The following is a 12,469-nucleotide window of genomic DNA, read 5'->3' on the forward strand; positions in this document are numbered from 1 at the left end:
TGTCATGGTACAACTAATAGAGTCTGCTACCCTGATATGACAGAAAGTAATCAGAAAGTAATCTATGGTCTTACCCCTCTAGAAATACTGTTACGTGTTCTAAATAAGGTCTTTGCTTTGATCTGTGTATTTAAAGCATAGTGTTGTGTTTTTATAATGTGTTTATATGCTTTATGATAGTACTTATTTACCCACAAATTACTTGGTCGGCTTGTATATAAAACATCCCCTTTGTTTTTACAATACATAGTGTATCAGTGTTTCTTTGGACCATATGTATAATACAATTGATTTGTGCTGATTCTACAGCCCTCTCTCCCTCCTAGGATAAGCATGGCTGCACTTTCGACGCTACCACGAACTCAGGTGGTGCAACCTTACACTAAGAGTGGAGCGTTGTACTGCCTCTGATGAATGGTATTACTAAGCCCTTAGTTGGACTTTGGAAAAACTGTCCTTACAAAAAGCAAGTGGACCACAGGAAGCTGAAGTAAGAGGAGAAGAAGACGACCACGAATGCCTGCAGACCCTTTGCAACACCGTGAAGCGACGACTGCTGTCCTGACCCCGTTTTTTGTGTGACAGAGGAGCTCCGAAGAGGACGACTCCTTCCCTTTGGCTGGTGGAAACAACCAGTCCCAAGACGAACTTTGAAACAAGCCATCTCGCGAGACCATAAGAGTTTCCAGAATTGCGAAACCCGAATACCAGGAGATCTGCTGCCCATTTCGAGTACATCGTTGTGGAAAGGCCAAATCCGTCCAAATCTTTGCTGAACCCGTAGTGACACTCCAGAGATCCGATCCAACTTGCCCAGACCCCTCACTGGAGTTTTGTACTGCAGGAAGCAAAGAAGATTGACCGGGCGATCTGTGTCCTTTGTTGGTGCTGCAGAAAAAGTGCCAAAACCGCAGAGTTAACCAAGAAGTTGCTGAAAGTCGTGCGACACGTCCTCCCTAGAGACTGCTGCTTAGAGATCCCGTCCATATCCTGCCTTCAGTCATCAGACCAAGGAATACAGAGGTCGGGTTCAGAGTTTCAACATCGCAGAGCATCTAGCACCGACATTTTCTTCAAACCAATGGTACTGTGGGGAAAAGGGTATTGCTTACCTGATTCCAAGAAGTCACTTCAGAGCGTTGGATTGCACATAGAGGTGTCCAGGGCAATCCTCTCTTACCTCTGACCCAAGTTGCTGTTTGTGTCCCCATCTCAAGTCCATTTTAAGGTCTCCTTTGTTAGTTTTTAGCTTGCTGCTTCAGTAACTGTAGACACTGGAAGAAATCCTCAGGAACTCTTCGTAATTCGCTGATTGTCAAGAATTCAAGCCCCCTCCAAACTGCCTTTAACTAAGGTTGCTTTTTTGGATTTAAAAGATTTGCTAGGCGAAGAAACCATCTATAGAACCTTAAACTAAGCTCATGCCACACTAACTAATCATGTTCCTTCCTTTAAGTGACTTTCCTATATGTTTTTGCAGAATAAATGTATTACCAGATAAACCATTGAAAACTGCATGATTGCGCAATATCCCATAATATGATAACATTTTCTTTTACCTTTCTAACGTTGCTACAGATGTAACCGCGAACAAACAGAAAAGTGAAAGTGCCCTTTGAAGTGTATTGTCAAGTATTTCTAAGTGTTCTAACGTAAACGTCTGAAGTATTTAAAGTGATTCTGCTGTAAATATTATATATATATACTTTCTGTATAATTATAAGTGTAAGTGCTTCTTTGCCGTGCCTGTCTAGCTAAGATTCAGTGTACTTACCTACAGCTCACATCTTCCTCTTAAGGTAAGCCTGAATGCTCTGCCACTCTACCAAGGTCCTGAGCTAGTACAGACTGATACTAAGGTAGGGGATCTACAAACCACTGGGATAGCCTACTAAAGTCTTACTGGCAGTAGGACTCTAGGAAAACCCCCATAACAGGCTGCAGCAACTCTGTACTGCTAATAGAGGTCATCATGCAAATGTTAGTTCAAAACAGGGGCGTATGGTCTAGTTAACAGATTACATTTGCAGGTCTACCCTCGGTTTTATCTTTTTTTTGTGTTTAGGGGGTTTCTATCTGGCGTTTTATGGCTGCTTCAAAAGAGCCTGAAAATTTGACATTTAAAGCAAAATATGAATGAAACCTCAACATAATATAGCATGACCAAACCAGATAGTATAAAAGGACACTGACATCATATGCCCACAACCCAAAAGGACTGAATGAGTACATGCAGTAGCACTCAAGTAGATTCTAGTTAACATGCATTTAGCTTTGGGAAAGAACACTTTGATCCCAGCAGAGGCACACATACGTGTGCAATTATTTTTTTTAATGTATTTCTCTTGAGTGCTTAATATCTTAAAATTATTGTTAAGCATAATGTACCAAACTCTATTCTTGATTGCTTTTCATCATTTAAACCCACAATGTTCTGGGTAAAAGACACTTCCTCAGGTGGATTGGTGGAAATGTAGTCTGGTGTGCCATCCTTCCTCTTACTCCTTTGTGTGCTGTATATCCACCTGAGATAAGGTAATTGAAAGAAGGCAAAGGATTATACACCCAAGAGAAATGAATGTACAAGAGCGTCACAAGCTTATGTGAGTCATCACTTGGTGGATACCTAGTGGGGGACAAGCTGTGGAAGAAATATAATATTTGACTTGATAAGAGTGCAATATGTCAAACAAAAAAGGCCAGTCCCAGTAAACACTAGACAAGTGTGTGGATCAACTATTGCAGTGTTCAGTACAAAATGTTTATTCCCAGATATAAGAGCTGCCATGTTAGATAGGATCCACCTTAGAATGTAGGAACAGGGGTTGAAAAAATGCTAATCTTTTTTTTTTTGTTTACAGTTCTGTTGGTAGTAACTTGCAATGAAATGGTTCTTGCTCCAATAATGTATTGCACTCAGCAGGAGCACGCCTTCAAATGTTCTTATTCTTGGTGGGAAAGATAGCCATTAACTCAGAGACTTGTTCCAAACTTGTTTCATTCATTGGCCTTATGCTATTTGTGATAGGTGATAGGGTGAGGGGAGACTATCATTTGATGAGGTGGAGAACTAGCTTTATCTGCACCACACTTGCACATTTACAGAGACTTAAGATTACAAAACCATTTCAGAATAAAGATATCTTCATTCTTTATTCTTATCTCTTTTTGTGACATCCATTTTCAGAATTGTGCGGGCGCAAATATCTGATGCTGGAACTTACACATGTGTGGCTTCCAACCGAGCAGGAGTAGACAATAAACTTTACAACATACAAGTCTACGGTAGGTCTTGCTTCTAATATATGCAGAAATGTATTAAATTGTTGTTCGCCTTTTGAATTTAGAAGATTCCACTCAAAGGGTATATTTTATTCCAACATTTCACCCTAAATTGTTGGAATCCGTAGGTATCCTCAAACAGAATGTATATTTTCTTCTAGGCTGTAGTGAGTTTCGCAAATTAATTCCCAATTAAGGAATGCCAGAAATTGAGCACGTTTAAAGAAAGGGAATTGGGGGCCTCTGTTATCAGGACCTTTTCACGACTTGAAGATCAATGTTATCTGGAAGAATAGAATCTGAATTTGACTATCGGGAAAGACCTAGGTTTGATCATTAGTGTAAAATAGACTTTAGGCTATGTATAATGCCTGTATATTACATCAAAGCTTTAGTTTAAGGAAATAAGTTCATGTGAGTATGGCACCTGGTCTGCATCTGTGGCTGTGCGCATTTTCAATTGGAAAGACACACATTTTCTAGCTTTAGTAACTCCCAACAAAGCTTGGGGTGACTTCAGAGTTCAAGAGCAGATCCAATTTAAAATGGCATTGTTAAACAAAAACCGAGAATACTGGAAAAGGAAAAAGATTATCACAGAGCATACCATGTCACAACAAAAACAAAAAATACAAAATGCAGTATTTAATACAATTTTATTCCTTAAACTCCGTAATGGAAAAACATATATATTTATATATATATATAGGACATATACTGCACACCGTATTTACAAAGCACCTACATGTAAAATAATCAAGAAGAACATAAACACATCATACAGACTGAAAAACATATACCATTTCATCATAACTAATCAATGGACTGTACAACAAAAGAATTGATCTTTAATCTTGAACACATATTTGCTTTCTAGGGACCCAACATGTTTTTGTCCTCTATACTACAACTGTTGGACATTCTTCAGGGATCTAAATGATGTTCATCTCCTTTCTGATCACAACTTGTTTAAATGCATTCCAAGGCTCCCAATAATTGAGAAGTTATTTCTTGGTAAGTGAAAGAGGATGTAACACAACCTTCTGTGTAGAACGCAAACCCAATTCGTACTACAAAACATTGAACACAAAATCTGTAACTCACCAAAAGTCTCTACACTGTATTCTTTTCAAATTAATAACACAGTCCCCACAAGAAGTACCTGAATTCTCTATGCTTGATACTAATTCTCCAACGTAATTATCAGCACTACAGTGTGCCAATTCCAAGTGTCTATATTTCCCAACTTCAAATACAGCTGTAAAGAAGTAAAAAAGGGGCATATCACTTCTCATTTATTGGGAGCTATGGAAAACATTTAAGCAGGCGGACATCTGAAAGGAGATGAACATTGTTTAGACCCCTGAAGAATATCCAACAGTTGTTGTATAGAGGACAGAAACATGTTGGGTCCCTAGAAGCAAATATTTGTGATTAAAGATCAATTCTTTTGTTGTAATATCTATTGATTAGTTATGATGAAATAGTATATGTTTTTCATGCTGTGCGATGTGTTTATCTTGTCTTTTATTATTGTTAATACAATGTGTGGTATAAGTCCTGTGCTTTGTACTGTATTTCATTTTTTTGACAGTTTAAAACGTGTGTGTATATATATATATATAGAAGGAGTTTAAAGAATAAAATTGTATTAAATAGATATTTCTGCATTTTTTCTTTTTGTTGTGTCATGGTATGGTCTCTTATCGTTTTCCTTTTCTAGTTTTGATGTATCCATTTATCCAGTTAGTAGGACAAGATAATGTATCACCTCTATAATTAACTGTGTGGTCCACGTAATATAGATGAATTGTTAACGAAAGATCTTTTAAAGTGGGTGTTTGAATTTTGATAACTAAGCTCACTCATGGGTAGATAAAGGGATGGGTGTGTGGGTGTGCGTGTGTGTAAATTACTTAAGTGAACATTTGCTTCTTTTGTTAGATTTTAGTAGCTGTCTTTTGCAGATTTATTTTGCTCCCATTTGTGTTAAGGTTGTTGATATTATGGAGGGATTCTAGATATAGTTGCTCCTGTACCTGCCCTCTTTTTTTCCCTGCATAGTGCCTCCAAGTATGGATAATGCTGGTGGAGTGGAGGAATTGGCAGTGGTAAAAGGAAATCCAACTTCTATGATGTGTTTCACTGATGGAACACCAACACCCAACATGTCATGGCTGAAGGATGGGCACTCCTTGGAGCTGGGAGCTCACCTGAATGTGAATAACCAGGGAATGGTCCTTCACATTTCCAAGGCAGAGATGGACGACCATGGGCAGTACACCTGTATTGGGTCCAATGAGGCTGGAGAAGTCAGCAAGCACTTTAGCCTAAAGGTGTTGGGTAAGCTTTATTAAAAGATAATGTGATGTAAAAACAACATTGTTGTAGTGTGGTGTGATGGAACCTCCATACTGACCTAGAATGGCATGTTTTCATTTAGCCCCCAGCATGGTAGAGCCCCCATACTGTGGACCAAATGAGCGCATGCCATTTTAAGACATGCTCTCTTTGTATTCCATAATAATTTGTCAATGATTCTTACACCAAGTTACTAAAAATGTTGAGTTCTCATTGGTAGAACACCCTGAAATAAGAAGGCGTATGGCTTCTTATATTTTGGGCCTTGTCACATTACTCTTGATGTGTATGCCGTTAAAGTCAGGTATGAGCATGCAAACACAGAAGAAGCAAATGTCTACATTAAATGCAAAGTGTTTTGGAGTTTTTTCAACAGCCCCCTGGCGAGGGGCGTGAGAACATATATCCTGAGTGTACACAGGGTTCCATCCACAAGATATACCAAAATCCCTTGATGGGGTAGCAATGACAGCACCATCTTGCCCTCACTCAGTGAAAGGTAGAAGGCTGGTATGTAGGCACAGTTTGTCCCAACAGATAACACAAGAAGTTACAATATGCTGAAAATATACATTCTTTATTATAAAAGGGCACACAACTATAAGTTAAAATAAGTACTTTTGAGCAGAACTAATCAAGGAGTAAAGCAGTGTATTTTTAAGAACAGTAACAGGTCCTTGTTGCCGACCCTTTGTGCTCTTAAGCTAATGTAAGGCCTATATCATGCTAAGAGCTGGGTAGAAAAGGGATTTAAAAACAGACAGGTAATACATTAACATATCGTGGAATCACAGTGCCAGTAAAGGGCTTGAGCAATTATTCATCAAAGCATCAAATACATTATAGGACACATACACCTTCAAAAGGAAAATGTTAGACACATATAATGCATAACACAGATGGAATGAAAAGCTTAAAGCAATTAGAAACCATGCTAAGAGGATGCTAGGGAGATTTTCTTTTTGCAAATCCTACGCTCTCTGCCCTGGGCCTCCCAGCACGACTGCTAGACCCACTGGGATTTGTTCATTGCCTTTGGAGGTGAGCAGGACTTTTTATCTCACTCATCTCCTCATTTACATTTGTTCTGAGACCCAAGGACCCTTCTTATAAGGTTCTATTGTGGGAAGATAATCTGCCATTAATTTTGGCTCCATGCTTTCCTATGGCAGAACCCCCTTGTTATGTGGTGTGCTGCCAAGAATGCCTATGGTTCCTTTTGCAATGCCATTCTGGGTTCACTTGTGGGTGCATAGACCCACCAGTGCAAGAGTGGTCATGTCCTTTTTATGACTTTTGTATTTAATTCTTTGCGACACAATCCATCTTCCATGGAGTGCTGTGCGGACACCTCATGCCCCCATCTCTTTGTTCTAAGTAGCATTTTTGGTACTTTTCAGACATCTTCTGAGCAGGCCTGTGGCAGTTGTTACTTTTTAATCTATTATTTGGATGCATTATTACAGGCTTCTTTTGCAGCCACGTTAATGCACTAAAGGAGACATATACTCAAAAATGGTAGCCCTTCATGTTTTAAGTCCTATTCATGATATCCTGTCCTTTGTTGGCCATCTTTCTACCTTTCCAGGTGGGCAAGTACTCTCTTTCTTTATGCACCTTGGCTGGCCTCTTGCAAGAAGCAAGCAAAGGCTCTCCTTTGTCTGTGTGCTGGCAGGAAGTGAGTAGGCGACTGTCTGCACCCAATCCACATTCCTCCAGGGGTTTGGATGTTGCTGGGCAGATGCTAGGATGCTGACAGTTCACTATTGGACAGCAACTTCCAGGTTTGAATTTTGCATATTGTCCTTAATGGAGGGGTGGGGTCATCCTGAACCCATTTTCTGGATATCAGGAGATGAAACTGGACTCAGGGACCAAGTTGACCACTGGAGATTAAAATATCCAAAGATGATGACCATGGAACGCCAGAGGACTGTTGCAGTAACCAGCAATGGCTCAGCCAATACCACTGTGTTGCGAACCTCGACTCAGTGCCTTCTTCCCTAAAACTGGTTGGACCAACCAGTCCGTCCAGCCGAGGTACATCGCCGGTTTTCAGTCATAGGAGTGTGCATCTTTGCATTGGCTCTGCAAGACCCGGATCCAGCTGTTCATCGTTGCAAGGACTTCCAGCTGGCCAAATGGCTGGAAGGCTTCGTGGGCAACCTTGATGTTACACTGGTACTCTTCACCAGGAAACAAGCCTGCAGGAAGACTGAAATTCAACCTCTGAGTTGCCAAGTGCCTCCTGACTCATCTGGTGTCAGTGCAAGAAGTGAATCCATGAAAATCTCTGTGCTGGTCTCTCCTTCGGCATGGAACCGAATCTGGGTGTGTGTCCCTATTGTTTGATGCCCCCAGAGGTAAATAAAGACAACCGGCAGTGAATGCCCTCAAACCCACAACCCAACGATCCTGCATGGTGACTACATCAGTGAGCCTTGCGTTCCATAGCAATTTACTCTCACCTGGGAACATTTCTAACTTTCTAGGAGGTCCAGGTACTGAGATCCCTTATATCTCTTGAATCACACCTCTTCCAAATAGGGATTGCATTGGGTTTGAAGTCCAAATTACCTTGGCACTATCCGGGGCTGTCCCAGGACAGTGGTTTCTTAGTCAATACTGAAGTGGGTCATCCCTGAGAACACCAGGGGTGGTAGCTGCTCTGCCTTTTGCTGAAACTTGACTTAAGAGCCTTAAATCCCATAACACTCCGAGTTAACTGACAGTGTATTTGTGTCAAGGGTATGACACCACTCTTGGTTTCTGACAGGAACAACCTAGTTCTTGTCAGCCCTCTGAATTGCCTGTACAGTGGTAGTAAACCAAAGTACCAGTTCAATAACAACACTTTCATTTTTTATCAACTATGTGAACCATTTCCACTGTATGTTGATTTTCAGATAGTTCAATCACCTTAGGGTTAACTAAAGGTGGGATCACCTCAGTGACCTGTTTAATGGTATTACACCATAATATAGAAGGGACAGAAACATTTAGGTTTTTGTCTGCATGAACCACTTCCACAGTATGTTGGGTTCAAGGGGTTCTTTCACGTTAGTGTTAACAAAAGGTGCGGGTCACAGAAGTGACCTCTAGCTTTGTAGGCCTAGGGGCTTGGTCCCTATTTGATGCAATGCGTCCTACACCCAAGTGCCCTACAGAGTGGCAGTTAATGCCTTTGATCACTAAGGAGGAGTCCCCTAAGGTGACCTCTATTGCTTCAAGTTTAAGAGCCACAACCTTTTTACAAGGTGCTTCAGCTGAGTCTAAGACAACAGCTTTTCTGCTACACTCACTGGTAACAGGCCCCACCGGGTATACAAAGATGGGACTGACAGACCTATCTTCTTTCTCATTTCCCTTAAGGCGGTTAGATATTGAGAAGGTTTCTTCTCATATTTATTTATGAGAGTTTATCTCACCCTACTCCAGTTACATCTTTCATCCTAATTCATATGCAGGAAGACATGGTAATCATTCTTGGGGAACCCAGGGGATCGGATCACTCTCACTCTAACCAGACATTTTACAAGTAAGGTCAAACGTTTTCAGCCATACAACAATATTACACTCCATATCATACAGACTTACCAACTTTGGGATCCTGGAAACTCCAGACTTATCAGACCCTGAAACATAAGTACAGTTCAAATAATCCTTTTCTATAGATATGTATTTGTTGGGCAAGATTGTATGTAATAACCCTTTGGGAGACTACACTAGCCTTGTCCTCTTGGCAATAGGTAACCCAACCTTTGGTATAAATCTGTACTACACAAGTTGGTAGAGTGATTGAGCAGCCAGGCTTATCTCTAGAGGGGTCAATGTGAGCTGTCGGGTTGCAACACAGAGTTTCACAGTGACAAGTATCCAAATAACACTTAAACTCAAGGTTTCTTGATAAAATAAATATTTATTAATTTAACAGTCAGTTTTAAATTAAGCGTACTTTAGAAGGGAGCCATTTCCAACAATAAAAATACACTTCAAAATATACTCCTTCAGTTCAATAAAGTAAGTAGATACCCTTTTGGGATGGCACACAGATATTCCTACACCCTGAGGTGTCTTCAATTGCTAGGACACTGTGGACATTAATTTTGATTTTAAAATATTTTTATTGCCATTCATGGTTACATATAATTGCGTCCTGTTTGTCACTTTCAATTGCTGATGGTTATGTTACTTACACAACATGGAACAAATAAACAGTACCTTAACAACAACTAACTTTCTTCCCATCTGCAGGTAAATGTGTGATACAAATCAAAGTGCTCTGTGAGGTGCATAGTGCATCACATGTCTAGAGGGGGCATGGTCATGAGGGCGGGAGTACTAATTGTCTCCTGTCTGCTCCGACATTTGTATCCTCACATAGCTTTTACAAATATGTTGCGTTATATTCACAGCGGTTTATCATCTGATGGGTGAAACATATCCCAGATCAATGTTTTCCATGCTTTATATGCAGGGCGTGCATCGCTCCCTGCCCTGGACACCCCATCTCCCCACACTCTGTCTTCCGCCTCCGCCCAGTGTTCTAGCTCTTTTAGCCACCTGGTGTATTGTGGGCCCGCTGGAACTTTCCATGCCATTGCAGTGGACCTTTTGGCTAAAATGCATGCCATGACCATGAATTTAACAATATGTCTAAGTTTGCTTATTCCAGATAGGCTCCTAGCAGGCATTCCATTGGTGTCCAGTTATACCTTGCTATCCCAGTGTTTCTGCTAGCTTGTTCTACTTTGGTCCAAAATGTGGTACCTTCTGACACCAACAAAACATGTGCAGCATCTCTGCTTCGCTCGAACCACACCAGGGGCATAGTGGATGTGTTTTATTGCTAAAGCTAGCTATTCTGCTTGGTGTCGTGTACGTTCGGTACAGGACGTTCAACTGTATCAGCCTGAACCTGGCATTTCTAGACACCTCCCAAGGGTACATTAGTATCCTCTCCCATTCCCTCTCGGTTATGTCAGTCCCCGGTTCTGTTTCCCACCTTTGTTTCAGTGTTCACTGTGGGCATTAATATATCACTTTTCACACTTAAATGGTGATACTGAAGTTGTGGCAAAAGGGAAAAGGTTAGGGAAGAAAACAATGGTTACCAAGTTTCTCAAACAGGTAAGCACTTTTGAACCCCACAATGAAATGTAGATTAACCCTTGCTAGGGAGAATTCTCATAAATATGCCAATTCCTCCCACCTTAGATCCCTCCAGCTCTTTTACTAAACTTTGGGACTTTGAACTTTTTTAATCAATGTGTTTTACTCTTGTGTTTCATTTGGTTATGGAGTCTAAACAACTCCATAGGCATCATCTTTTCATGTGGGTCACACAGCACCCTCAGTGCAGTGGCACAGGGAAGCCTTTCAGGCTTTCCGAAGGTTGAAATACCTTCTCTGGGATAAACTACTGTTTTCCAGAGAATGTAAAGTGAAATTGACTTTAGTAATCTATTCAAATTCCTGGACCCAGCACACTCTATCTTACAATAGAGTGCTGTAGGGGTTACTTAGGATCCCCTGTGTCTAGAAAGTAATGTAGCAGTCAAATGCCACCCTTTCCTCTCGAAATGGCTGGTGGCAGTGGTTTTACAACGAACTACCAAGATTTTTCCCGACCGTGAAGACCAGTAGCGTTAAATAGCGGGAGCCATGTTTTTCAAGATGGCGTCTGAGCCCCCTTTGCTTAAACAGGTCCCGGTCTTCTTTTTTCACCATTTCTTTTTGGAAAGGTCCTTTTAGAGTTTGTCTCTGCGCACCAAACCAGGTTTGGTCCCTTTATTCCCTCGCCTTTGGCGGGCTTCAGGACTGGAGACCGCCTCTGCCGCCCGAGTGTCTGGGGTGGGCAGGAAGTGAGGGAGGTGCCCGAAACTCCCTGTGCTTAGTCTCCTATGAGACCCAAATGCACCCTTCATGATTGGCTGGCTGACTGTCCGGCAAGGACAGCCACCCTGCTGTATGAGTGACAGCTAGGCTGGAATGAATGGGAGAGAACTGAATGAAAGGCGAGTCTCTTGGCTTGGAAGGCATAGTCGACCACTGGAACGAAAGAACCGAAGACGAGCTTGAAGAGGACGGCTGCTGCAACTCCTGGACCGTTGGTTTGCACGGTGAAGCCCTGCTGCAGGTCCGAATCGCCAGGTTCACCTCGACAGAGAAGCCCCTGCAAGGACAACTTCTTCCTTTCAGTTGGTGGGACCAATCAACTTAACACTAAGCCACCAGGATACCAATCTCGGAGCTGGTTGTATTTTCCTCAGAGTGCTGCAGGAAACCGAATAACGAGGGAGAGGGACACCAGTTTGTGTGCTTGACTACAGCTACTGGAATAGAAGATTTGCCAGTTGCCAGCTTTTTGCCCAGTCCCACTGCAGTGCAGGAGTGCCCCGACATCCTCCCTCTTGTCCCCACGACAGAGGCTCAGGAACAGCGAGATCTGCAGGAACTGCCAGGAACAGAAGTCTTCAGCTGCATCTTCTTCTTCATTTGTAAGGTACTGTGAAACGAGACTGAGAGTACTTACCTCTCGTGGTGAAAGTGCTTGAATCTTTCCCAACTCCCAGGAATAATCAGCTTGTGACCCAACATATGATTCTTTCTTTTACAAACTTTTTCTGAGAACTTTGGCAAATACTTTTCCATTTAACTCCTCCTTCAAAGTAGTTTAAAGGCCTCAGAAACATACAGTGTAAAGTACTGAAGTATATTTGTGTGTGATATATGTATTGCCTCCTTCTAATTAATGTTTTATAACTGACATTGAAATAAATTAATGTGTTTTACCAAGAAACCTTGAGTGTAAGAGTCTATTTGA

General features: G+C 41.4%; 1 protein-coding gene across 2 annotated transcripts in view; it reads left to right on the forward strand.

Moving 5' to 3' along the window:
* The window catches only part of HMCN1 (hemicentin 1), a 1,785,366-nt gene that overhangs the window by 1,120,351 nt on the left and 652,546 nt on the right, over window positions 1-12,469 (forward strand). For both annotated transcript variants that reach the window (XM_069641364.1, XM_069641365.1), the window contains exons 67-68: window positions 3,188-3,285; window positions 5,347-5,625. In XM_069641364.1, the coding sequence (XP_069497465.1) occupies window positions 3,188-3,285; window positions 5,347-5,625 (377 nt within the window). The remainder of the gene's footprint in view (window positions 1-3,187; window positions 3,286-5,346; window positions 5,626-12,469) is intronic.

Source organism: Ambystoma mexicanum, chromosome 1q (assembly GCF_040938575.1).
Source record: "Ambystoma mexicanum isolate Mex_15411 chromosome 1q, UKY_AmexF1_1, whole genome shotgun sequence".
Classification (NCBI taxonomy): domain Eukaryota; kingdom Metazoa; phylum Chordata; class Amphibia; order Caudata; family Ambystomatidae; genus Ambystoma; species Ambystoma mexicanum.